The following is a 27701-nucleotide window of genomic DNA, read 5'->3' as shown; positions in this document are numbered from 1 at the left end:
TTGCTGTTTTCAGTCTGCCTACTCCTGCCCCTCCACCAGAGCCCTGCAAGAAGCTGTTGGCTGCTGCTCCCAGAGTGAGCCCCCCTCCCAAATGCCAGCTCCTTCTCCTGGGTCAGTGCCATCATTCCTAGACAAACTTTAATAATTATCGTTTTTCCTTTCATTAATATTGTACATTTAACACCCAGCCCCTCCTCCCTCTGCTCACACTCTTACTAAGAGACTAGTGAGTCATCTAAATCATCCCACCTGCCTCTCCCAGTTAAGAGACTGTAAGACCCCAAACTGACTTAAACTCTATTTTACCCCAAGACTTGAAACTAAGTTTAAGCATATTGTCAAAGTCTCTCCCACCTCAGTCTCATATCAACCTTACCTAGATAAAACTGAAATTGAAAAGTTAGGAACTTCCCTGGTGGTCCAGTGGCTAAGATTCCATGCTCCCAATGCAGGGGGCTAGGGTTCGATCCCTAGTCTGGGAATTAGATTCTGCATGCTACAAATAAGACCTGGTGGAGCCAAATAAATAAATAATTAATAAATATTAAAATCAATATTTAAAAAAAAAATTTAAAGTTATTTAACATTTTGTTGCCTCGACTCTGTGTCGTTTTCATCTCATATACTTGGGATGATAGATTCCCTCAGAAGTATGATTGTATCAGAAGCATGGAAACATAGTTATGAGTTTCTCATACACATTTCATCCAAATACTAGCCTGCTTTTATCAACTTTATTTGATCAGATAACATTAAACAGAAATTTCACAAATAAAATAATTTAAAAATGCTTACCCATAGAATTTAGATGACTTTAGTATTTTTAATGTTCTACTTGGTATAGAGAAATAATACTCCAATATCAGAAAATAGCAGTGTTAATAAAACAATAAGTGACAACTGATGCTCAGATTGGGATGGGGTTTGGGCGGACCATGCCCTGCAGGCAATAGGCCTTTTCTAATGGGGTTGTAACTTCCTCGTACCCAAGGTATCTAAGCTCTCAGACCCTGGTGCCAGACTGCCTGGGTCTGCAACGTAACTCTGCCACTTCTTAGCTGTCTGCTAAGTTACTCAACCTCTCTGTGCTTCAGTTTTCTCTTCCTTGAAGTACATACAATAATAATCAAGTTGTTACTTAGATTAAATTTGTGAAGTGCTTGGAACACTCCTTAGTTCACAGTGTTAGCTAATATCTAATTATAGCATTATGGGTGGCCTTTTTCATAGAAGGCGAAATCCAGGTTAAGATGTGATATTTCTCAACATCTGAAATGGTGGTTTGTTTAAAGCCAAGTGTGACATTGCTGGCTGTGACCATGCAACCCCTCTAAACTGTGCTCTCGCTTCTGCAATCTCACCAGCCCTCAGAGCCACCTGTTGATAAGGATATGTTGACAGCATCACCCACCAATTCTCTGAGCCCCAGAATTTGTGCACAGACCTGTTTAGTGTCTTTAGGCGGATGTCTCAAACTTAAAATAGTCCAAGAATAATAAAAAAATTTTTTTTTGTTTTACTGCACTGGGTCTTCTTTGCTGCACAAGGGCTTCTCTAGTTGTGGCATGGGCTCAGTAGTTGTGACATTTAGGCTTAGATGTCCCACAGCATGTAGGATCTTAGTTCCCCAACTAAGGGTCTAACCCTAACCTACGTCCCCTGCTTTGGAAGGCATATTCTTAACCACTGGACCACCAGGGGAGCCCCCTCCCAAGAATTTTTGATTCACTCACCACTGCCCCCAACACAGAAAATCTGTTCTCCCTTTAACAAATGGCACCACCCTCCACCATCTGCCAACTCCAGAAACCAGTCTCTTTCAGTCCTTTATCTCCTAATCTTCTCCTTCCAGGCTCCAGTGCAGGTTAACACTGCGTAGGAGGCCTGGACAAGGAGGGGCCTGAAATCCATCCTCCAGCTGTGGGCCCCTGTGCAGGGCAAGCCTGCTTGAAGCCTGCCTGGGGCAACTTTTTCTCAGGTGCCATTTGGTTTAGCAGGGGCTAATCCCTTTCTCTCTTCCCCGGTCTTCTCCCAGTTCATTACCAAGTCTCTCAGTACTTTCTCCACCATTCTACAATCTTTCTGTTTTCTTCCGTGTCCACCACCCAGGTTAAGCTACCCTCATTTTTCACCTAGATGATCAAATTGCTTTCCAACTGTGTGGCTCCTTCTCTGTTCACACATCCCTCTAGTCATTCCCCACCCATTTGCTAGGTCAAATACATTACTTTATTTATTCATTTTTTTGATGTCTGATCTTATTTGTTTGTTACTCTTAGAACATCTCATTTTTGACTGGACTCAGACTTGGAAGTAGAAGCTCTTAGAGAGGACAGCCTCCGTCTCTTGACAATCTGTTCCTGCCGTTTTTCTTTAGCCTCCTTCATTCTCTTGGCCAAAAGTTTAGCATATTCTGCAGCCCCGTCTTTATTTTTCTTAGTACGCTGTTTCTTCAGAGCAATACGCCGGCGTTTGTGTTGCAGAACTCGTGGAGTCACGAGACGCTGAATCTTGGGTGCTTTAGTCCTAGGTTTCTTACCGTCTTTGTTTAGGGACTTTCGCACAACATATTGGCGGACATCATCTTTAGAGAGATCGAAAAGTTTGCGGATTCTGCTAGCTCTTTTGGGACCCAGGCGATGAGGCACTGTAGTATCAGTGAGTCCAGGAATATCCTTCTCCCCTTTTTTCATGATGACCAAATTGAGAACACTCAGATTGGCATCCACAATGCAACCCCGTACAGATTTGCGCTTTCGCCCTCCAGTCCTCCTTGGTCTGTAACAGGAATGCCCCTTACGCAGTAGCAGGCGAACTCGGCCATGGGTCAAGACACCCTGCTTCATGGGGAAACCCTGCTTATCCTTCCCGCCACTGATTCGGACCACATGACCCTTCCATTCTTCACCTAGAGCGTCAGCAGCAACTTCTGTGGCCATACGCTTCTCGTAGAAGGTTATTAAGTTTTCATTCATCGTCCACTTCAATGAGCTTCTGGCAGCCAGTGGCTGGGAAAGAGATGTTCAGCTTCATTCTGAAGCAGCTGACAGCCTCCGAGGCGCCACAAAAAAGAGCTACATTACTTTAAAAGGTCAAATTAAGTACATTACTTTTTTTTTTTTTTTTTTTTACATTACTCTTCTTAAAACCCTCTGATGACTTCCTGTTGCTTTTAGGTAAAGATTAACACCACCTACCTGCACAGTCTTCTTCTTGTCTGACTCTCAGCCCCAAACCCAGGCACTCTGCTCTCATTGAAGTTATCCTGGACTTCTCTCACTTTGTCTTAGGTTTTATCATGATCTGACAGCTCCTATTGCTTCCAGGTTTTACTTAATGTTTTTTCAGGGAAGCCTTTTCTACCTCCATATTAAATTTGGTTCCCCTGTGCTGTGCTCTCTTAGCACCCTGCCCATTTACTTCCTAGAGCTTATTCCTGTTACTAAATTGTATACACTGGGTGATTATGTATAAAAATCAGAAGTTGTTATTTCTCTTCAAGCGATGCCAGCTTTCTCATGGGCTCTCATTCCTGTTGGGGACTGGGCTAAATTTAGGCTTGCCATACCACTCGGCCTAAAAAAAGAATGAAATTTTGCCATTTGTAGCAACATGGACAGACTTGGAGGGCATTATGCTAAGTGAAATGTCAGAGAAAGGCAAGTACTGTACAATATCACTTATATGTGGAATCTAAAAAATACAACAAACTAGTGAATGAAACAAGAAAGAAGCAGACTCACATACATAGAGAACAAACTAGTGGTTACCAATGGGGAGAGGGAATGAAGAGCGGGAATACAGGCATAGAGGGAAGAACAGATTATTATGGAATCACATGAAATTATGCATGTGAAACTTCTGAAAATTGCAAAGCAATATAGAATTTAAAGACTCTTTCATTCAATCTAAAAAAAAGTACTCTGGTAAAACAAACAAAAAAAAGCTTGCCAAAGTTGTATGGTCTTAAACCATCTCATTTTGGGTGAAGAGTCAATTTAAAGTTACAGTCCTATCAGAACTTTCCCCTCCTCACTCTTGACATCCCAAGATGGCCTGTGGGACCAAAGGGAAGCTTTGAGGCAATGGCCAGAGGAGTCTTAGGTCTGTGTGCAGAGCTGTGAGCTATAGCCTAGGTCCTCACTGGCCTTCGCAGCCATGTCCCTAGTCATACCTGGTCACCAGGGCCCGGTATCAGCTGCTGAGGTTGTTGACTATCAACTCATAATCTGTTACTTTAGTACCTTGAGACTCTGATGTCTCACCTTCCCATCCCTGCTCCTCTCATCAGCTGACTGGGAGCACTTCAGCTCTTGTTGGGGTTTTCAGCTTTGCCCATCCTTGGGGTCTTAGCCACATTCTCCAGCCATTACCTGCATGGTTCTCATGCTACTTTCTTCTTGCCTGGCAGAAGGCGTAAGAGAAGTCTGGGTTTCCGGCACACCATCTACAAACTGTGGGCATGCAGCAGCACCATTTCAGATTCTTTGTTCTCCCTAACGCCGCTGTCTTTTCCTAAGCCCTGATCAATGTGAGACTTCTGCCAGAATTGGGCAGCCTTCCAAGCTGGGCCAGAGAGAGTGGGCTTCAAGATTCCTTCACACTTAGCTGGATATTTCTAATCCCCTGCCTCAGGGTTAGATCCCCAAAGTGGGAGAATACAGATATGTCCATGCTGACCACTTATCCTACCTTTTTTTCTGTGAAATTTATTTTTATCTTCCAATTCCCATCCTCTTTTTGGGTTTTAGCATAAGGCTAAGTGAGTTCTTCCCTGGCTTTTCAGATTAGATTGACTGTCAATCTCACAAGGGCAGAAACTGTTTTGTTCATTTCTGATCCACAGTATCTGACATAGTGCTGGGCACATAGTGCCAGGACATAGAATAGAAACACACAAAAAATTTGCTAAACAAATATTGCTTTCTTTTAAAAGATATTTATTTATTTGGCTGCACCAGGTCTTAGTTGTGGCACACAAACCCTTAGTTGTAGCATGTGGGATCTAGTTTCCTGACCAGGGATGGAACCCAGACCCCCAGCATTGGGAATGCGGAGTCTTAGCCACTGGACCATAAGAGAAGTCTTGAACAAATATTTTTAATCTGCCTTTACCCTAAATAGACATTAAGATCAGGAGGCCAACAATGACATTTTATAAATCCCTGTATTCCCTTATCATGCAGGGCTTTGGAGTACTGGCCCCACTATTCATTTATTCAACAAATACATTTTGACTGCATACTATGTGCAATGCACTGGACTTGCTATTGACAATATAGGAGTAAATCCTTTAAAACGTTTTTACTAAACATCAAACACATTCAAAAAATTGATAACATATATGTAAAGTGAAAAAATAATGGAAAGGGTAAAATTTTATCCTTTAAACCTTGGTAATTTCAATGGTAAATCTTTACCTAGTGAAGAAAACAGATTGAAGGGAGACAGAAATAGATCCCTGGAGACCAGATGTGAGGCTATAGCAGACTTGGGCAGATAGATATGGGATTTGCTGTACTGGGGCACAGGGAGAAGGAAAAGGAAGGCTGAGCTCAAGAGATATTTAGGTGGAAAACAGAACTTGATGGACTGTTACTACTAGTTGCATGACCTAGATAAGATCTAACCTTTCTGAGCCTTCGTTCCTGCATCTGTAAAACAGGTTAGTAATAACTATAGTTATTTGTATCCCTAACACCTAGCATAAAGCTTGGTATATGGATTACACACACGAAAATCATAGCTACTGTTTTCATTGCTGTGGAAGCTTCATAAATGCCGGCAGAATATTTTCCTGGGGCTGCAACTTGCTACCTTCCTCTAAGGAGAAAATTATATATGATGGTGCTCTCACCAGAACAGACGCCCATTCTCCCCAGGCAGCAGGGCACTGCAGGTCACGGTGAGAGTCTGGCACAGCCTCAGCCCCGCCCCGGCCCCGGCCGCGGCTCCGCCCACAACCTTGCGAGCTCTATTACCCCCCGCCCATAACCTCTCGAGCTCCGCCCCCGGAACCTCGCGCGTCGCCGCCGCCGCCGCGGCGCGCGCCCCGCCCCGTCCCTGGTGCTGACGTCCGGGCCAAACGGGCCGGGCGGGCTCCGCCGAGCCGTGTGCTTCCGCGGGCTCCGGGGTCGCTGGGGCCTCGTGGTGGGGCGGCTCTGCGAGGCTCGGCCCGCTTCCTCCCCTCCCCCGTGCCCTCTCGCGGCACCCGGCGGTGTCTGCGCTTAAGCCGGAGACTCAGAAAGAAGGTAAGTGTTGGCGGGAGCGAGATGGGACCGCCGGGCGCGCGCTCCGCTCTCCCGGGCATTGTCTGGGCGGGGGCGGCGCGGGCACGTGCGCGCCCCTCCCCCACCCCTCCTGAGGCGCCGGCCCCCTGGCTGAGGGAGGGAGGGGACGCGTGACTGGGGAGGGGAGAGGCCTCGGAGGAGGAAACTGGGTTAGGGTGAGTGTGTGTGGCTGGGGAGTCTCCGCAGCGGGAACCCGGAATTTGGGTATGAGGGGGTGTTCTTTCTAAGGGGCACCGCGCTTTCTGAGAGAATATGGGTTCCCTGGGCCCCAGTGGCGGGAGCTTTTAGGATGTTAAACCTGGTGGCCTGCAGTGGGATTGGAGACGAAATTTGGTCCCAGCACCGGCAAGTTGTGAATTTATCAGCAAGAATCCTGGAATCTCCCTCCAACCTGTCGCCTTCCCTGTCGTTCCTCTCCGCCGTGAAGGATGAGTAGGATTTAGAAAGGTGGAGGATATTCCAGGGATGGTGCCCGCGTTAAAACATCAGAGGTGTGAGACAGCGCGGGGTTGGAGTGAAAAGCTTGGGAAAAGGAGTACTTGGGAAAAAGAAAGGCTGGTTTGGTGGGTTGTGGCCAGATTGCAGAAGACAGGTTTATCTCATAACCTTTTTTTTTTTAATGAGTGTAATTATGTTAAAAAAAAATAGAAGTGGAAGAAAATAGCACCAATAATTGTACAACCCTGACTCCTCATTCTTAGAATTTTGATGTTTGCTTGTATTTTCTTTTAAGCTTGTAACTGTTACCGAGTTTTAACTACCATTTTGCATTCCCTTTTCTCGTTTACATGTTAAAATGCAGTGTAATGTTATGTAGTATTCAGCAATATAATTTACTTTCTTAATGAGCAAGGAGCAGGCATTCATAGAAAAAATTTAAAATACGGGAAGGAAAAATGAGGAAAGGTACCATCGTTTTATTGTGTAGAGTTATTATCATTGAGCATACTTTTGGTTGTGGATGTTCTTTCAAAGATAGGAGCACGTAAAGCTGTTCTTAGGAATTTCACTTTTATGAGAATTCTTTGAAGGTTTTAAGAAGGAAAGCATAATCTGACGGCTGTGCAGAGGAAGAGAGCAAGAGTGGAAGCTGGAAGGTTGGTTAGTTTACAGTACTTTGGACTGGGTCCATGGTTTGGAGATGGAGGAGAGTAGAAAGATTAACAGATATTTTGGAGGTAGAATGAACAAGACTTGGAAATGAATTGGTGAGGGAAAGGGAGAACTCTGTTTTTTGATACTTGTTTTGAGCAACTTCGAGTAGATGGCAGCGTTCACTGAGAAGAATGGAAGAGAGCAGTTTGAGGTGGAAGAAATCATGAGTTCTGTTTTAGGTGTATTAAATTTGAAATGTATTTTAGATATGAAGTCAGTATATTGAAGAGGCAGTTGGATGTGCAGGTTTGGAGCTTCCAGAACAGACCTTAGAGTTGGAGATAAAAATTTGGGAGTACTCAGTATATAGATGATATTCAAAGTTATGAGACCACCTGAGAGTACTTCATGGCAGATAGATGGGGAAACAGTGGCAGACTTTATTTTTTGGGGCTCCAAAATCACTGCAGATGGTGACTGCAGCCATGAAATTAAAAGACGCTTACTCCTTCGAAGGAAAGTTATGACCAACCTAGACAGCATGTTAAAAAGCAGAGACATTATTTTGCCAACAAATTCTGTCTAGTCAAGGCTATGGTTTTTCCAGAAGTTATGTGAGACTTGGACTATAAACAAAGCTGAGCGCCAAAGAATTGATGCTTTTGAACTGTGATGTTGGAGAAGACTCTTGAGAGTCCCTTGGACTGCAAGGAGATCCACCCAGTCCATCCTAAAGGAGATCAGTCCTGAGAGTTCATTGGAAGGACTGATGTTGAAGCCGAAACTGCAATACTTTGGCCACCTGATGCGAAGAACTGACTCATTTGAAAAGACCCTGATGGTGGGAAAGATTGAAGGTGGGAGGAGAAGGGGACAACAGAGGATGAGATGGTTGGATGGCATCACGGACTCGATGGACATGAGTTTGAGTAAACTCCAGGAGTTGGTGATGGACAGAGAGGCCTGGCGTGCTGCAGTCCATGGGATTGCACAGAGTCAGATACGACTGAGCAACTAAACTGAGAGCACTTAGGTAAAAACTATATAGAAAATTGAATAATTGAGTGAGGCTCAGGCACGAGTTAGCCACTTCACTTTCACTTTCCACTTTCATGCATTGGAGAAGGAAATGGCAACCCACTCCAGTGTTCTTGCCTGGAGAATCCCAGGGACGGAGAAGCCTGGTAGGCTGCAGTCCATGGGGTCGCACAGAGTCGGACACGACTGAAGCGACTTAGCAGTAGCAGCAGGCATTTTAATGCTTGAAGATCTTATAGAGGAAGAAGATTGAGCACAGGACGGAAGGAACAGCCAGTGAGGTAGGAGAAAAAGCGGGAAACTAGTATCATGGGAGCCATGAGAAATAAGTTTCTGGATCCTCGGAGTCTTGATTCCTCAGTGCTTCTGAGATGTTTAATGAGGTGCTCACTTGGATTTGGCAACACAGAGGTTATTAGTTTGGTCATTGGTGTTACTAACCAGACTGGAAGTTGGAGGTGGAAACAGATGGAAGTAATTGAATGGGAGTGAGGAAGAGAAGACAGTGAGTGTGAATTGGGAGCAAGTGTCCCTTGTTCAACATACGTTATTTTCATCTCTCCCCAAACTAAATTTGATAGTTGAAAATGGTGTTTTGTTTCATGTTTCATTCCTTAATACTAGAATGTTTGAACATTTTCCACTTTTATTGGCCATTTGTGAATTTCTGTTCCTGTCCTCTGTGCATCTTTTTATTTGTGCTTGTCACTTTCTAATTGATTTTCTAATTATTAGGAGCTCTCTAGATTCTAAAAATATGTAGCCTGATGTAGAGCTTAAGGAATTGTCCCCCTAATGTGTCCTCCCCCAGAATAAATGAATTTATTATCTGTACTCCATCAGGAAGAACATAGTTAATAATGGAAAAACCATACTTAACCATTTAACTTTTATGTATACATTTTTAAAATAGTAGTAAAATACACATAACATAAAATTTACCACTGTAACCATTTTTCACTGGTGTTAAATACATTCATACACCATTGTGCAGCCCATTACCACCATTGATCTCCACAGCTCTTTTCATCTTGTAAAACTGAAACTCTGTCCCCACTAAACAATAACTTCTTATTTCCCCCTTACCTCCAGCCTATGGCAGTTGCCATTCAGCTTTCTGTCTCTGTGTTATTGACTACTCTAAATATCTCATATAAGTGGAATCAAACAGTATTTGTCTTTTTGTGACAGGTTTATTTTACTTCGCATAATGTCCTGAAGGTTCATCCATGTTGTGGCTTATGTCTGGATTTCATTCCTTTTTAAGGCTAGATAATATTCCAGTATCTGTATATTTGTTCTTATTGTTCAATTGCTCAGTCGTGTTTGACTATGAGACCCCACGAACTGTAGCCTGACAGGCTCCTGTGTCCGTGGGATTATCCCAGCAAGAATACTGCAGTAGGTTGCCATTTCCTACTCTAGGGAATCTTCCCGACCCAGAGATCAGACCCTCTCTCTTGCGTCTCCTGCATTGGTAGGTGGATTCTTTACCAGTGTGCCACCTGGGAAGCCCTCTGACTATCTCCTAGAGTTTGCTGAAATTCTTGTCGGTTGAGTCCTTGATACTATCTGATTATCTCATCTTCTGCTGCCCCCTTCTCCTTTCTTCTTCAGGCTTTCCCAGCATCCAGGTCTTTTCTAATGAGTTGGCTCTTCCCGTCAGGTGGCCAAAGTATTGGAGCTTCAGCATCAGTTCTTCCAATGAATATGAGTCCAGTTCTTTGGCGCTCAGCCTTCTTTATGATCGAACTCTCAACATCCATACATGACTGCTGGAAAAATGATAGCTTTAACTATGTGGACCTTTGTTGGCAAAGTGATGTCTCTGCTTTTTAACATGCTATCTAGGTTTGTCAGAGCTTTCCTTCCAAGGAGCAGGCGTCTTTTCATTTCATGGCTGCAGTTGCCATCCGCAGTGATGTTGGAACCCAAGAAAATAAAGTCTGTCACTGCTTCCACTCTTTCCCCTTTCTGTTTGCAAGGAAGTGACGGGTCTGAATTCTTAGTTTTTGAATGTTGAGTTTCAAGCCAACTTTTTCACTCTTCTCTTTTACCCTTATCAAGAGGCTCTTCAGTTCCTCTTCATTGATTCCATACCAGTAGAGTGGTATCATCTGCATATCTGAGATTGTTGATATTTCTTCTGATAATCTTGATTATTCCTGCTTGTGATTCATCCAGCCTGGCATTTCACATGATGTACTTGGCCTATAAGTTAAATAAGCAGGGTGACAATATACAGCCTTGTTGTACTTGTTTCCTAATTTTGAACCAGTCCATTGTTGCAAGTCCAGTCCTAACTTTTGCTTCTTGACCCGCATACAGGTTTCTCAGGAGACAGGTAGGGTGGTCTGGTACTGCTATCTCTTTAAGAATTTTCCACAGTTTGTTGTGAGCCACACAAAGACTTTTCGTTTAGTTGATGAAGCAGAAGTAAATGTTTTTCTGAAACTCCCTTGCTTTCTCCGTGATCCAACGGAATGTTGGTTCTTTGATCTCTGGTTCCTCTGCCTTTTTCAAATCCAGCTTGTACATCTGGAAGTTCTCAGTTCACATATTGTTGAAGCCTAGCCTGAAGGATTTTGAGCATTACCTTGCTAGCATGTGAAATGAGCACAGTTGTGAGGTAGTTTGAACGTTTCTTTGGCATTGGCCTTCTTTGGGATTGGAATGAAAATTGACCTTTCCCCTTTGTCATGACAAGGCTGTGATCCATGAAGGAGCCATCTGTACATCTGTATATACCACATTTTATTTATCTGTTCATCTGTTAATGAACACTTAAGTTGTTTCCATCTTTTGGCTCTTGTGAATAATGCTACTAGGAACATGGGTGCATAGATACCTGTTTGAGTCCCTGCTTTCAGTTTTATGGGCTATTTACCTAGAAGTGGGATTGCTGGATCATACAGTAATTCTGTTTTTAATTTTTTGAAGAACCTCCTCACTGTTTTCCATAGTAGCTGCACCATTTTATTTTTCCATCAGCAGTGCACAAGGGTTCCAATTTCTTCACATTCTTGCCAACACTTTTCTGGTGGGTTTTATTTTTCTTCTGTTTATTTATTTTTGATAGTAGCCATCCTAATGGTGTTAGATGATAATCTCTGTGTTTTTGATTTGCACTTCCTTGATATTAGTGATCATGTGCTTATTGGCCATTTGTATATCTTTGCAGAAATGTCAATTCAAATTCTTTTATCCATTGTAAATCAAGCTTTGTATTTAGGTCTTTGATCCATTTCGAGTTAATTTTTGTTAATTTAGGCATTAGTAAAGGGTCCAACTTGTCTTTTTTTTGCATATAAATGTCCAGTTTTCCTAGCGATATTTGTTGAAAAGCCTTTTTCCCCCGACTGAATGGTCTTGGCACCCGAGTCAGAAATCGTTTGACCATATATGTAAGAGTTTATTCTGGGCTCTCTATTTTATTCCGTCTGTCTATATATATGTTTTTATGCCAATACCATATTGTTTTGAGTACCACACTGTGGCTTCTACTAAGTTTTGGGATCAGGAGATGTGAGTCCTCCAGTTTTGTTCTTTTTGAAAATTGTTTTGATTATTTAGGGTCCCTTGAGATTACATATAAATTTTAGTGTTGAGTTTTTCTGTTTCTGCAAAAAATGTCTTTGAAATTTTGATAAGGATTGCATTGAATTTGTAGATGGCTTTGGTTGGTATTGACTAACAATATTAAGTCTTCTGATCCATGAAAATGAAGTGTGTTACCATTTATTTGTCTTCTTTAATTTCTTTCAGCAATATTCTGTAGTTTTCATTGTGTAAGTTTACCTTCTTGGCTAATTCTAAGTATTTTATTCTTTTTGATGCTTTTATAAATGGAAATATATTGTAATTTCCTTTTCAGTTGTTCATTATTTGTGTATAAAAATGTGACTGATTTTTATGTGTTGACTTGGTATCTTGCTTTTTTCTGTTAATTTATTCTAACAGTTTCTTGGTAAATCTTTAGGGCTTTCTACATGTAAGATCGTATCCCCCCATATTAAAATTCCCTTATATTCATTTAGTGAATACACTGTAATTTGCTATGGACTATTTCCAGTTTTTTTAATTATAAAATATATAGATAGAGGAGAACTAATACTTACTAGTTTAAGTTGTAAGTCTGTAAGAACAGCCCATGTGTGTGTGTCACCAGGCTTGAGAGTCTTTCCTTAGAATAGATTCTCAGAAATACTTGATCCTCTTCTCTCTTTTCATTCAGTCATAGAGAATAGAATTCTTCACTGCCATCTCCTTAAATTGGCCCCAACCTCTCTGCCTTTAAACCTGCCCCCGTTTCAGCCTGTTTTCGACACTGCTGTTGAATGGAGGGTGAGAATCAGGTTTGGTGCACTTTTCCCTCCTAGAAAACAAGACTTATGCAGCAGATTGTCTCTATGGTATCTGTTCTATGGGAGTTAGGAAAAAAAGTTTCTTAAAGGCTGGAGTGCATGTCATAGATGAATTGGAACTTAATTTCATTCTTGAAGGATGAATAGCATTTCAGAAAGTGGAGAGAAGGTAGGAATGAAACATGAACCTGTTGGAAGGTAATAAGGAGAAGTTCAGGCATGTGAACTTTGATGACTGTAGACAAGGAGAGGTAGAAGAACTAGTTCTACTAACCAAGGGTTGTTTGTTCTGTTGATCTCAAGAGTGAGTTTGGGTAAGTGTGGGGAGAGACCTATTTTGTGGTGGTAATGAAGGCTGATGGTGACCAGAATGCCGAGCAGGCAGGGGCTTAAACTTTATTTGTAATGTTTTATTTACATAATTGTGCATGCATTGGTGATTGTTATCTATTTTGTTTTTTAATTACTTTTTAGTTTATTGGAGAGAGTATATCCTTTTTTATTGAGATGTAGTTCACATAATGTAAAATCCACCACTTTAAAATGTATAATTCAATGTCTCTTAAAGTGTATTCACAATGTTATGCAATCATTCATGCGTGCTTAGTGACTTAAGTCGTATCCAACTCTTTGTGACCCCATGGACTATAGCTTGCCAGGCCTTTGTCCCGGGGGTTTTCCAGGCAAGAATACTGGAGTGGGTTGTCATTTCCTCCTCCAGGGGATCTTCCTGACCCAGGATTGAACTTGTGTCTCCTACATTGGCATGCAGTTTCTTTACTACTGAGCCACCTGGGCAGGCCTGTGCAACCATTCAGTTCAGTTCAGTCGCTTAGTCGTGTCCGACTCTTTGCGACCCCATGAATCGCAGCACACCAGGCCTCCCTGTCCATCACCAACTCCCAGAGTTCACTCAAACTCACGTCCATCGAGTCACTACCATCTAATTCCATAACATTTTCGTGATTTCCAGGAAGAAGCCGTATACCTATTTGCAGTCAGTCCCAGTTCCCTCCACCTCTCTACCCCTCCTCCCTTGGGAGCCACTTTCTGTGTCTAGGGATTTGCCTATTTCTGGATATTTCCTGGAAATATTAGATTGGTGCAAACATAATTGCACTTTCGCACTGTGAATTTTGAACCAAGGCTCAGACACATCTTTATCAATCAAAATAGGAACCATTACAGTCAACACATTTTTGCCAATGAAAAACAAGTTGGCTTATTCCTGTAGCGTAAAAATCTGTTCTTTGGGAACAGACTTTTAGACTGTGGGAGAAGGCGAGGGAGGGATAATTTGAGAGAATAGCATTGAAACATATATATTACCATCTGTGAAAAAAATGACCAATCCAAATTTGATGCATGAAACAGGGTACTCAAAGCTGGTGCACCCGGAGGGATGGGATGGGGAGGGAGGTGAGAGGGGGGGTTTGGGACTGGGAGACACATGTACACCCATGGCTGACTCATGTCAATATGGCAAAACCCACCACAATATTGTAAAATAATTAGCCTCCAATTAAAATAAATTAATTAAAACATCTGTTCTTTGGGATTTGATGAACTCTTGGAAAGCATTTTTTGCCTCCTCCTGGTTGTGGAAGCATTTTCCCTGCAAAAACTTGTCAAAATGCTTGAAGAAATGGTAGTTGGTTGGTTAGAGGTCAGGTGAATATGGCAGATGAGGCAAAACTTCATAGCTCAATTCGTTCAACTTTTGAAGAGTTGGTCATGCGACGTGTGGTCAGGCATTGTCTTGGGCCCTTTTTGTTGACCAGTGCTGGCTGCAGGGATTGCAATTTTCAGGTGCGTCTCATTGATTTGCTGAGCGTACTTCTCAGATGTAATAGTTTCGCTGGGATTCAGAAAGCTGTAGTGGATCAGATGGGCAGCAGACCACCAGTGACCATGACCTTTTTTTGGTGCAAGTTCGGCTTTGGAGCTGCTTTTCTTGGTCCAGCCACTGAACTAGTTGTTGCCAGTTGTCGTATAAAATTCACTTTTTGTCTCACATCACAATCTGATTGAGAAATGGTTTGTTGTTGTTGCGTAGAATAAGAAAAGATGACACTTCAAAATCAAGCTTTTTAAAATTTTTGGCCAGCTCATGAGACACGCACTTATTGAGCTTTCTCACCTTTCCAGTTTGCTTCAAATGCTGAATGACCGTAGAATGGTCGAGATTGAGTTCTTTATCAACAACTTGTGTAGCTGTAAGAGGATCAGCTTTGATTGCTCTCAGTTGGTTGTTGTCAACTTCTGATGGCTGGCCGCTATACTCCTAAACTTGAAGTCTCTCATTTCCTTTGCAAAACTTCTGGAATCACCACTGCCCTGTACATTTGTTAGCAGTTCCTGGACCAAATGCGTTGTTGATGTTGTGAGCTGTCTGCACTACATTATGACCTATTTTGAACTTGAATAAGAAAATCACGTGAATTTGCTTTTTGTCTATCATCATTACCATAGTCTAAAATAAATAGAAAATACACAGTAATAAATCATTAGCTAAAAAAAACAAAGTGAGAAATGCATATTAAAATGATGTATAACATAACCACATTTATTTAAGAATGTATTCCAATATCAAATGGCAAAATTCAGCAATGAAAAGCCACAATTACTTTTGCACCAACCTTATTAAATAAATGTTGCCTTTTGTATTTGGCTTCTTTCATTTAATTAGTATGGTATATTCAGAGTTGATCTGTGTAGTAGCATGTGTCAGTACTTCATCCTCTTTTATTGCTTAAAAATCCATTGTATGACTATTACCACATTTTGTTTATCTAGTCATCAAAGGATAGACATTGAGTTGCTTCCATTTTTTTTCACTGTTAAGAATAATGTTGTGAACATTCACACACATACAAGTTTTTGTATGGACATACGTTTTCAGTTCTGTTGAATATTTACCTAGGTGTGGAGTTGCTAGGTCATGTAGTAATTCTGTGTTTAACTTTTTGAGGAATTGCCAAACTTTCCCAAAGCAGCTGCACTATTTTACACTTCCACCAATAATGTGTGAAGGTTCACACTGCGTATTCTTTTTACATTTTTTGACAGTCTATATTTAATATTTGTGTGTGTTTAAATAGCTTCATTGAGGGACAGTTGGCATACCACAAACTGCACACATATAAACTGTATGACATGATAAGTTTTGATAAATTTATGCATCTGTGAAAACATCACCACAGTCAAGATAGCAAACATATGTATCGGCCCCCAGTTTTTTCTCTTGTCCCTTGAGGATCCTTCTTTCTCCTCTCCCCATTGTTTCCTCATACCAGGACAACCACTGATCAGGTTTCTGTCATTATAGACTCGTTCTCATTTTGTAAAAATGTTACCTTTGTAGTATATTCTTTTTTCTTAAGCTAGCTTCTTTTCCTGGGTATTGTTTTGAGATTAATTCGTGTTGTGTTGCATGTATCAGTTAATTCTTTTTTACTGATGAATATATTGTATGGATGTGTCGCAGTTTGTTTATCCATTCACCTTTTAATGGACATTTGGGTTGTTTCTAGTTTTTGGCTATTACAAATAAAATTGCTGTGGACATTTGTTTTTGTATGGACATAAGCTTTTATTTCTCTTGGGTAATACGTAGAGTGGAATGGCTGGGTCACGTGGCGGTGGCGGCGCTGCTTTAGTCACTCAGTTGCGTCTGACTCTTGTGAGGCCATGGACTGTGTAGCCTGCCAGGCTCCTCTGTTCCTGAAATTCTCCAGGCAAGAATACTGGAGTAGGTTGCCATTTCCTTCTCCAGGGGATCTTCCCAACCCAGGAATTGAACCTGGGTCTCCTGCATTGCAGGCAGGTTCTCTGCCGACTTAGCTACAAACTGCCAAACTGTTTTCCAGAGTAATTTTACTGTCTTTACCTTCCCACCACAAATGAATGCGAGTTCCAGCTATTTCACATTCTCTGTAGGTTTGTCTTTTCAACATACAGAGAAGTAACAAGAAAACAGAAAGAGGCATAAAGACACCCATAATCCATCTCCCAGGTTAGTCCTTTTGGTATTTTCCTCTCCCTAAATAATGCATGTACATGGTTAGAAAATTCAGACATTGTAGTCAGGAGTAAAATGAAAAGCAAAACGACTGCCCAGAGGCAACTATTGTTATTCATTTTTTATCCTTTCTTCTAGAAAAATCTACACAGCATCTACCAGCATTTGTGGGGGTATGGGGGATCGCTTTGCTCTTTCTTCTAGTTTACATAGAAGCAAAGTATACAAACCATTTGCACCTTGGTTTTTTTCACTTTACAATGTATTTTAGAAGTATTTGCGTATCAGCACATTTATTTTAATGGCTACATTGCAAAACAGTTTTGCTATAAGAAAACACAAATTTGGACTTTGCTGGTGGTGCAGTGGATAAGAATCCACCAGTGCAGGGGACACGGGTTCAATCCCTGGTCTGGGAAGATTCCACATGCCACAGAGCAACTGAGCCTTTGAGCTGCAGTTACTGAAACCTGTACACTCTAGTGCCTGTGCTCTGCAACAGGAAGAGCCTCCACAATGAGAAGAAGCCCACGCACCACATTGAAGAGTAGGCCCCGCTTGCTGTAACTGGAGAAAGCCCACACAAAGCAGCAATGAAGACCCAGTGCATCCAAAAATAAATATTTTTTTAAAAAAGAAAGAAGAAAGCATTAGTTTGTTTTAATACAGTGGATATGTTATGGAACTATTTGAGTATGATGTGGATTTCACATTTTACGTTTTGTGTTTCATCTGCAAGAAGCGCTAGGTAAATGCGAAAAAGTGCACCCTGCTGAACTGAACCACAGCAGAAGTATGCAGACCCCTCTTAGGTACACACCTTAGGTAACCTCCAGCAACCTCAGTTTACTTCTGTGTTATGAGCTACACCTGTCCTCATCTGGTGTTACTAAAGTTTTCTGTTGATTTCAGATTAGCCTACTACCACTTCATGGTAAGCTGTAACCTTTCAATGCTTACTTCCACAAGTAAAACTTAATTTCACAAGGTAAAGTGTCATATTTATTGTAGCATTTATGTATTTCTTAACCCATTTAATGTGTAAAACTCTGCTGCCATTTTTATTAGATTCCCTTTTTGATTATCTTTTTTAAATTAAGTGTCACTACTAAAATGTTTGTGTGTTGTGCCCAAACCCATTTTCCCCATAAGCCTTATGGTTTTCATTATGCAATTTTATGGTGTGATGATTTTTAAGAATGTATATGTCACATTACATTGGAACTGATTTATCCCATCAGTTCAGTCGCTCAGTTGTGTCCGACTCTTTGCGACCCCGTGAACCGCAGCACGCCAGGCCTCCCTGTCCATCACCAACTCCCAGAGTTCACTAAAACTCATGTCCATTGAGTCGGTGATGCCATCCAGCCATCTCATCCTCTGTTGTCCCCTTCTCTTCCTGCCCCCAATCCCTCCCAGTATCAGGGTCTTTTCCAATGAGTCAGCTCTTCGCATGAGGTGGCCAAAGTATTGGAGTTTCAGCTTTAGCATCAGTCCTTCCAATGAACACCGAGGACTGATCTCCTTTAGGATGGACTGGTTGGATCTCCCTGCAGTCCAAGGGACTCTCAAGAGTCTTCTCCAACACCACAGTTCAAAAGCATCAATTCTTCAGCGCTCAGCTTTCTTTACAGTCCAACCCTCACATCCATACATGACTACTGGGAAAACCATAGCCTTGACTAGATGGACCTTTGTTGGCAAAGTAATGTCTCTGCTTTTTATCCCATAATATGTACATAATTTATTTTTAAACTTATTTTTGAAAATTGTGAAATATATCATATATATATATATATATGCTAAAGAGCACATATGATATGAAGGTATGTTTTAAAGAAGACAAATAAGGTATCAAATACATACTTAGCTACAACCCAGCTTAAGAAATAGGAGATTGCTAATACTTTTGAACCTCCTTGTGTCCCTCTCACTGGTCATTTTATACTTTTTTGAATATCTGAACTATTCAATGAAAAATTAAGTTTTAAAGTGTTAACAGTCTGTGCCTCTGGTCTTGGTAATGTTGAATCCCCAACTGACTGTCCTGCTTTCCTGAATGTGCACACATAGCACATACGTGCATATTTGGGGGAGGATAATCTGTAAGTTGATTTCTGTTTAAGGTTAATAAATCATAAGTTTGTCATTGTTATTTTTTTTGGTAATAGCTTTCTTGAGATCTGATTCACATGCCATAAAATTCACTCTTTTAAAGTGTAAATGTATTTTTTTTAGTATACCTACAAAATGGTGCAACTATTGCTATATCTAATTCCAGAAAATGAATAGGTACATTTTTGTAAATAGGTAGATTTTCTAGATTTAGGCAGTGTTTATCCAAAGAAAAACCAATTTTTAAAAGTGTCTTACGTTTTAAGGTACTAGTTTTCTTTCTAGCATCTCAGCTCCTGGTAGAAAGGCATGAGACTTATCCCCATAGGATTTATTGTCAGTTTGAAAGCTGTAATGAAAAATCCCTGTTTAATGAAGTGTGCAAGATTTGGCTTAATTTACATATTCTCAGTGACTGTGTCCAGGAGTTTGACACAGTCTTTATCTGGTCCAGTTCCTTCCTTTCCTTTCCAACGGGGACTAAAGACAAACCCCCCCCCCCCCCTTTTTTTTTGGCTTCTCTTGGAAAGAAAACTTTTATGGCTTCATAACTGAAACAACAAAATTGTCATATGAGTTAGAATTACCACTTTAGATAATTCCAATGATTTTTGTCCAAAAGTGGCTCTAAGAAAGTTACAGGGATGTTATATGGCCTACCTTCTGTCCACTTAAGAAGAATTTGCCGTAAGTATCTCAATATACTAAATATCCTAAATATCTCCTAAATATCCCAGATGGCTCAGTCTGGAGTATGTTAAAGGGATGGGGTAAAGGAACAGTAAAACCTACCTCAGGCCAGCTCTCCAGTTGTTGCAGTAATACAATGGATAGAAGCAGGGCACCTATAATTTAGACTAGCTCTTTGATCTTAAATTCCTTTTCTTGTTACTTTGTAAGATTGGAGGCAGAGTTCTGTCCTGAATGCATCCTGGGACAGACCTTATATAGCAACTTCTGTGTCTTAAGCAGTTTTGTTTATAGTAGGAAAGTAGGTGTCTTGGACCTGAAATATGTAGTGCTTAAGTAACGAAATAGTTTTTTTGAGCTCAGCTGTTTACATGTCACATTGGGATGGCCACATCAGCTGAGTGGCTCAGGTCACTTTGGTGCTAATAACCAACCTCTGTCAGCTTCCCACCATTCAGGTCCAGTGTTAACATTGTGGCTGTTATAGGTCTAAAAAAAAAAAGACCTGTTTTTTTCCCATACCAGATGAGTTAAAGATGAAAAAGGCATTAAATTTGTGGGTGGCAGACATGAACAGAAAGCAGGGTTCAGTACTATCCTGTTTAGGCATTCACTGGCGGTCTTGAAACATATCCCCCACAGATAAGGGGAGACTACTTTGTGCTTGGTTTTGTGTATAAAACCTTGCGTAGAATAACTAGGATTGAGTTTTTGTCAGTACCACTTTAAGTGAATATCAGAACCAAATCTTGTCTTAAGCTGGCTATTTTTAGTTTGCAAAATGTAATTTATGAAATGGATGATATGTATTTGGATTACTGAAAGTCAGTTGATTTAAATATTCCTAAAGGTCCAGTGTTAGACATATGTAGTGGAAATCACCTTGCTTCAGGATCTCCCCAATACTTTATTGCTGGTAATAATACTTTCTAGTCATGATGAACTATTTTTTTAATATCCTGCTGGATTTCATTTTGTATCTGTGCATATTTACAAATGAAATTGGAGTCTCCTTTCCCTCTAAGGATGCCTTTTGACTATAGGTTTAGATATATTCTTTTTGTTGATAATTTAAAAATAGTTTGTTATTCTTATTTTCTTCTTTCATCTCATAGTGAGTTTTTGTTATTGTCACGTTTAATTTTATTGAAATCAGAGAATATGGTTATAACATTTCCTAATTTTGCAGTTTCTTCATATAACTTACATGATTTAATTTAATGGATTTTTATAGCTATTTCAAACAATATTCCTTTAGGTTCAGAGTTGTAAAGTCTGGCTTGTAAATTGCATTATGTATGTCATCTGTATTTTTATCTGTTTTTTTTTAATCTTCTAAATTTATTTAGAGAGACGTATGTTCAGATTCTCTTATGATTGTGATTTTCTTAAATTCTTGTATTTCTGGTTTGTTTTGTATACCTTGACATGATGTTGTTTGATGTATAGTTTGATGTATCTTTGTGATTGTGTCTTTTAATAGTAACATACTCTTTTCTGTATTAAATGTTTTTTGCCTTAACTTATTCTCTCTGTTATTAATCTTGCCATGGCTACTATCTTTTTGTTTGCATGTGTGTGTGTATAATAATTCTGTGTCTGGCTTCTTGTACTTACCATAAGTATTTTGAGATCTAGTCCTGTTGTCGGTTGGATCAGGAGTTCATTAGTTATACTACAGTTGTTTACCCATTCTCCTGTTTTGTTTTTTGTAGATATTTTTGAAATGTTTATTTGGTTAATAGGGGAGAACGGATTCTTTCATTCGAATGCTTAATAAAGGAGCACTGGTTATCTTATTTACCAAGGAGAAGATATTTTAAAATGAAAAATGTAAAAAGGACAGGGCTGAAGAATTACAAAATCATTATTAACATTTTAGGAACGTTGTATGTAAGCAGATGGAAAATGATTGTATTGCTACTCTTGTCCCCCCTCTTAAATCAGATATGAAAAGTCATCTTTAGTGAAAGCACAGAACTCAGTGATTCTGATGAGATTCAAATGCCATGACATCATGGAACTGTATATTGAGAAGGTACCTCACTTAGCAAAGTTTCAAAGAACCTTATCAGATTTAATTTCAAGAGTTGTCCATATCTTATACGGTTTGGTATTTGTAAGACAGGTTTCCAGGACTAGATTCTAGAGATTCTACATCTTGTCTAGCTTGAGAACTTTTAGTAAACCTTTGAGAACCTTTTACTAAGAATTTCTAGTGACTCTATATTACATCATTTTTTATATTTAAATTACACAGTTTTCTTTAAAAGTTTATTTTTATTTTGGCATTTATTTCAAAGTATAGAGCATTAAAAGATTTTGTTTTGTTTTTGGTCTTTAACCCTTTTCAAAAACTCGGACTTGTTTATCTTATTTGAATGGGTGTGATAACAGGGTAGTTTTGCTTTCTTACATCGTACATGGATATGTGGGGAAATGTGTATTTTTAAAGTTTAAGTTGATAGTGTTTACTTTTTATAAAGAGGCTAGTTCAGAGAGACAAAAATTTTAAATTAGAGGATTCAGCATTACATACTTTTCTGAATTTGGATTTGGTCTCTTGGTATGGAGAAAATCCTTTCTCACAAATTATAAACAGTAACTGATTTAAAAAAAACAGTTTACATTGTCAGTATTCTTTTCAGTTTCATTTGAGTCAAAACCTTAAGAGGATTAATAGGACATTTTGTTTCAGACTTGAGCCTGACACTAACAGCTGCTCATATTTCCTTTTCATAAATCTCAGGGTTAAACAAGATGAATCCAAAACTTACTGTTACATGGATCATTTGTTACGCATTCCACTCACTACATCATGGTGAGAGCTGGCCTTAGATGTGCCTACCCTTAGCTAGCATATACTTGAATGTGCCAGGTGTGTCCTTTAATATTGTTCTTTAGGACAGAAACAGATCTGAATTATTAAAAATGCTCATTAAGACATAAATCTTCCTGAATATGTTCGTCGGGAACTCAAATCTACACCCAGGGCTAACAGGAAAGCTTCATAGTGGCTGCATGATATATGAATTACCTTGGCAGCATAAGTTCACTCATTGGTTTTCTTCCTTACTCAGCCCACCCTTGCTCCACCACCATATTCTTCTCTTTTCCTCCTTCTGTTCTCCCAGTTTTAGAGCAAAAGTCAAGAGAGAATTTTGCTTTGTCCCTTAAGTGACAGTAAAACAAAAGACTATGTTCTTCAAGAATCCCCAACCTTTTGCGGGAGGAGCTACCATTGCTCAAGAGAGTACTTGGGGAAATGAGGTGTGGGAGGAGAATACGAAGATTATGAAGTCCACAGGATGAATGAGTGAAGGTGGTGCTGGACTCACTCATCTTTATAGATAATCCAGTAAGACTCTTGGCAAACTGTAGAAGATAGTTGGTCACTGAGGAAATGGTATGGCGCAAAGCAGACGGGAACTGGACTGTATCTCCCTCTGATTCCAGGTTTATCTTGAGTAGGAGGTTTTTTTCATTGTCTTTCTGTATGCAAGGAAAAGGAATAGGGTTTATTGATTTTTAAGAAAGTGTTCTTTGTGTAACTGCCCAAGAGTTTTTCAGGTTTTCTGTAACTAGTTGCAGGCCAAATGAAGAAGGCTAGAAGAATAATACCTTACTCTCACTTTTTATAAGCTTTAAAAATAGAAAATAATAGTCAGATTCAGGACCTCTCCAAAAATACTCACCTGTATTCTAAATTAGAGCTGGTAGGTGATGATTGTGAACAAACATTAAAGGGCTTGATTTAGAATGTTTCTAAATGTTGGGGGATTTTTATAAATGCTGTAGGACATTTTAAGGCTTCAGTTGACTTCAGTCGCTCAGTCATGTCCGACTCTGCAACCCCATGAACTGCGGCACACCAGACCTCCCTGTCCATCACCAGCTCCCGGGGTTTACCCAAACTCATGTCCATTTAGTCAGCGATGCCATCTAGTCATCTCATCCTCTGCCGTCCCCTCCTCCTCCTATCCTCAATCTTTCCCAGCATCAGGGTCTTTTTAGGCTTAGGGCTGTTTTAAAGATAACAATGATAGGAAAAATGTTTTCCTAGATCCATGATTTTACCTACATTCATGAAATTAGATAATGAGTCTTCCCAGCCTCTCCCACTTGTACCTCTGAGATGAGTGAAAGAACTGGACTGAGTAAGAGCTGAGAGGCTTTTAAGTTGTTATTTCTGTTTGAACTGAGTGGATAAAATAAATATTTTCAAGTTAATGTTTTATTTTCATTAATTTTATTTTTAAACTTTTTATTGCTTTAGTAAATTCATATTGTATATTTTTGTCTTTGGTTATATAAATAATCTCCATCAGTGGTAAAGGAGAGATTTGGAAATCAGGGAGCTCTTCTTGTCTTTTCTGTGTCATAGATTAATCCTCTAAGGGGCACCTCCTCTAACCTCCCTGAACCTGTTTTCTAAGCTGTATGTCAGTAGACTCACTGCCCAGTAAGGGAAACACCAGCCATACGCAGTGCTTATTCAGCCTTTGTAATTTGACTGCTTCAAACTGAGGTGTGCTCTAAGTGTAAAAGTCTTAGTGCAAAGATAAGAACGTAAGATATCTTACTGATAATTTGTTTATATTGATTATATCATTAGAATGATAATATTTTGGGTACATTAGTTAAATGAAATATATTATTAAAATTAATTTCTTTTTCCTTTTAAAAATGTGGCCACTAGAAAAATTTTAATTCTGTTTGTGGCTCACATTATGTGTCTTTTGGACAGTGGTGATCTGGACAGTGTTTCCTAAACTGGCTCATGAAATATTATAAATGCTCAGTGAAACACACTGAGAGGAGGCGTGTCAGAGGGAACTTCCTGAAGTGATAAAATGTTCTGGATCTTGGTCCAGTTTAGTAGCTACTAACCACTTACGGCTATTGAGCACTTGAATGTGGCCATCAAGGTTTTGCATTCATTATGTCAGCAAATCTGGAAGACCCAGGAGTGGCCACAGGACTGGAAAAGGTCCTCATCCCAGTTTCCAAGAACGGTAGTACCAAAGAATGTGCTAACCTTCGGACAGTCTCATTCATCTCCCATGCTAATAAAGTCATGCTTAAAATCTTGCATGCTAGGCTTCAGCATTATGTAAACCCAAAACTTCCAGATGTCCAAGCTGGGTTTAGAAAAGAAAGAGGAACTAGAGACCGAATCGCCAGCATTTGTTGGATTATAGAGAAAGCAAGGGAATTTCAGAAAAACGTCTATCTCTGTTTCATCAACTATGCAGAAGCCTTTGACTCTGTGGATCATGACAAACTGTGGAAAGCTCTTAGAGAGATGGGAATACCTGACCATCTAACCTGTCTCCTGAGAAACCTGTGAGTCAAGAAGCAACAGGTAGAGCCCTGTATGGGACAACTGACTGGTTCAAGATCGAGAAAGGAGTACAAGAGGGCTGTCTGCTGTCACCCTGTTTGTTTAACCTATACACTGAGCACATCGTGAGAAATGCTGGGTTGGATGAGTTACAAGCTGGAATCAAGATAGGCAGGTGAAACATCAATAAACTCAGCTATGCAGATGACACCACTCTCATAGCAGAAAGCAAAGAGGGACTAAAGAGCCTCTTGATGAGGGTAAAGGAGGAGCGTGAAAGTGCCAGCTTAAGACTAAATATTAAAAAAGTAAGATCATGGCATCCGGCCCCATTACTGCAATGCAAATAGAAGGGGAAAAGGTGGAAGTAGTGACAAATTTCCTCGTCTTGGGCTCCAGAATCACAGGACGGTGACTGTGGCCATGAAATCAGAAGACAATTGCTTCTTGGCAGAAAAATGATGACAAGCCTAGACAGCATGTTGAAAAGCAGAGACGTTACTCTGCCGACAAAGGTCTGTATAGCCAAAGGTCTTCCCAGTGGTCATGTACCGTTGTGAGAGCTGGACTGTAAAGAAGGCAGACTGGTGTGCTGCGGTCCATGGGGTTGCAAAGAGTCGGACATGACTGGGTGGCTGAACAACAACAGTGTTCTGAAATGTAGGAAAAGGAACTGAATTTTAAATTTTATTTAATTTGGATTAACTTTAAGGAGCTGCATATGACTAGTGGCTCATGTATTGGGACAGTGCAGATTTAAAGATTTATGGGATCGTTTTATTCAAAGACTTGTATACCTAGGACTTGTTTACTGTATTGCAAGCTTGTTAGTTTAATATATCTATACAGTTTGTTATGAATAATAATAATTGGTAACAGTAATATTTCTAAGAAGGCAATGGCACCCCACTCCAGTACTGTTGCCTGGGAAATCCCATGGATGGATGAGCCTGGTAGGCTACAGTCCATGGGGTCGCTAAGAGTTGGACACGACTGAGCAACTTCACTTTCACTTTTCACTTGCATGCATTGGAGAAGGAAATGGCAACCCACTCCAGTGTTCTTGCCTGGAGAATCCCAGGGACAGAGGAGCCAGGTGGGCTTCCGTCTATGGGGTCGCACGGAGTTGGACATGATTGACGTGATTTAGCAGCAGCAGCAACAGTAATATTTATTAAGTACCTATTATATAGCCTATGTGTAAGTACCAGAGAAAGGACTTGTACATTAAATTATTTATTGAGACACATTGCTCATATTCTGTAATTCATTTGATGTACTGTGGATTCCAGGATACTGTGTGGGCTTACCATGTTTTCATGAAAATCTGGTTTTTTTCCTTTTCCTTATGAAGGCCATTCTGTGAAAGCCAGGCTTCTTTTGGAAAGTCTAAACAATGTGTTGCCTTGTTAAAGTATTTTCTCTTGAAAGGGAAATCCGTGTTTTGTAACAGATGATGATGATTTTTTTTTCAGTGAACTTTTGAAGTTAGTTATGCCTTTGATTTTAAAAAGGATGTGTGTGTATTTACACAGACTTACAAGCTTCTGTATTATATAATATTTATTCCCTTTGTATTTGTGTACACGTATAAGTGTTGAGACCAAGCAGTGTTATTAATTAATGTATTATTGCTTCACAGTGAAGAACAAATGTCATTATGTCTGGCATCAAGCGAACAATCAAAGAAACTGACCCTGATTATGAGGATGTATCTGTGGCCCTTCCGAATAAGCGGCATAAAGCAATTGAGAATTCAGGTAGAAATTCACCTGCCTTAGGAAATTATTTCTTTGTTGACATATACCTTCCTGTTAGATTTATAGGAAATTAAATGAAATGCATTTCCACTGTTGTGTATATTTTGAAGAAGTTTATGAGAGGGATTAGCTAAGTGCTCTGTTTCATAGTAATATACCATGTGTACCATCAAAGGCCAGAACATAAAGCAGGTACACTGTGAAAGCATTAATAATGAGACAAGCTATAAGTTTTCGCTGTCATTGTATGTTAGATGTGATCATAGTCTTAGCAATGTGTGTACTAAAATGTGAAATGATTATAGGTGGTACATGAATTGAGGGTTTTATTTTAATAATATTAATGTAAATAGAAAAGATAATGATCTCTTCCGACTTGCAGTCTCATGGCTACTGCTTAGGATAAAGCTAACTTTTAAAAAATTTTTAATTTTATTGGAGTGTGTGTGCGCACGTGCACATAGTCAGTCAGTCATGTTTGACTCTTTGCGACCCTATGGACTGTAGCCCACCAGGCTCCTCTGTCCATGGGATTCTCCAGGCAAGAAAGCTGGAGTGGGTTGCCATTTCCTGCTCCAGGGCATCTTCCCGACCCAGGGATCAAACCTGTGTTTCTGTGTTTACTGTGTTGACAGTCAGATTCTTGAACACTGTGCCACCTGGGAAGATGCTTTATTGGAGTATAGTTGATTTACAATGTTGTGTTAGTTTCAGGTATACAGCAAAGTGTTTCAGTTATACATATATTCATTGTTTTTTAGATTCTTTTCTCTTATAGGTTATCACAGACTGTTGAGTAGAGTTCCCTGAGCTGTACAGTAGGTTCTTGTTTGTTATCTAACTTACATATAGTAATGTGTATATATTCATGCCAAACTCCTTATTTAACCCAAGAGCTGACATTTTTAAAGAATATTATTTAATGGCCTTACTTAGATATTTCACATGGTTCTCAGATGTGGTAGGTAACTTGAAGGTGGAATA

At 40.0% G+C, this 27701-nt stretch overlaps 2 protein-coding genes across 6 annotated transcripts in view; one reads left to right on the top strand and one right to left on the bottom strand.

Annotated features, from left to right (window-relative positions):
* Positions 1-2263: 2263 nt before the first annotated feature.
* Positions 2264-3033, bottom strand: LOC102390972 (40S ribosomal protein S6-like). Its single transcript, XM_044945479.2, is given in 2 exon segments — positions 2264-2957; positions 2959-3033. Coding segments are annotated over 2 exon segments (747 nt in total). The 3' UTR covers positions 2264-2285.
* A 2992-nt stretch (positions 3034-6025) lies between these two features.
* Positions 6026-27701, top strand: part of YEATS2 (YEATS domain containing 2) — a 103300-nt gene continuing 81624 nt past the window's right edge. For 4 of the 5 annotated variants that reach the window (XM_006056670.4, XM_006056672.4, XM_006056673.4 and 1 more), the window contains exons 1-2: positions 6027-6251; positions 26600-26717. In XM_006056670.4, the coding sequence (XP_006056732.1) occupies positions 26618-26717 (100 nt within the window). In that variant the 5' untranslated portion in view covers positions 6027-6251; positions 26600-26617. Of the gene's footprint in view, positions 6252-26599; positions 26718-27701 lie in introns of all 5 variants that reach the window. The other variant, XR_003109888.3, reaches the window with a different exon arrangement.

The sequence above is a fragment of the Bubalus bubalis genome, chromosome 1, assembly GCF_019923935.1.
Source record: "Bubalus bubalis isolate 160015118507 breed Murrah chromosome 1, NDDB_SH_1, whole genome shotgun sequence".
Classification (NCBI taxonomy): domain Eukaryota; kingdom Metazoa; phylum Chordata; class Mammalia; order Artiodactyla; family Bovidae; genus Bubalus; species Bubalus bubalis.
Note: the sequence above shows the minus strand (reverse complement) of the source record. Positions and strands in the feature narration are given on the sequence as shown.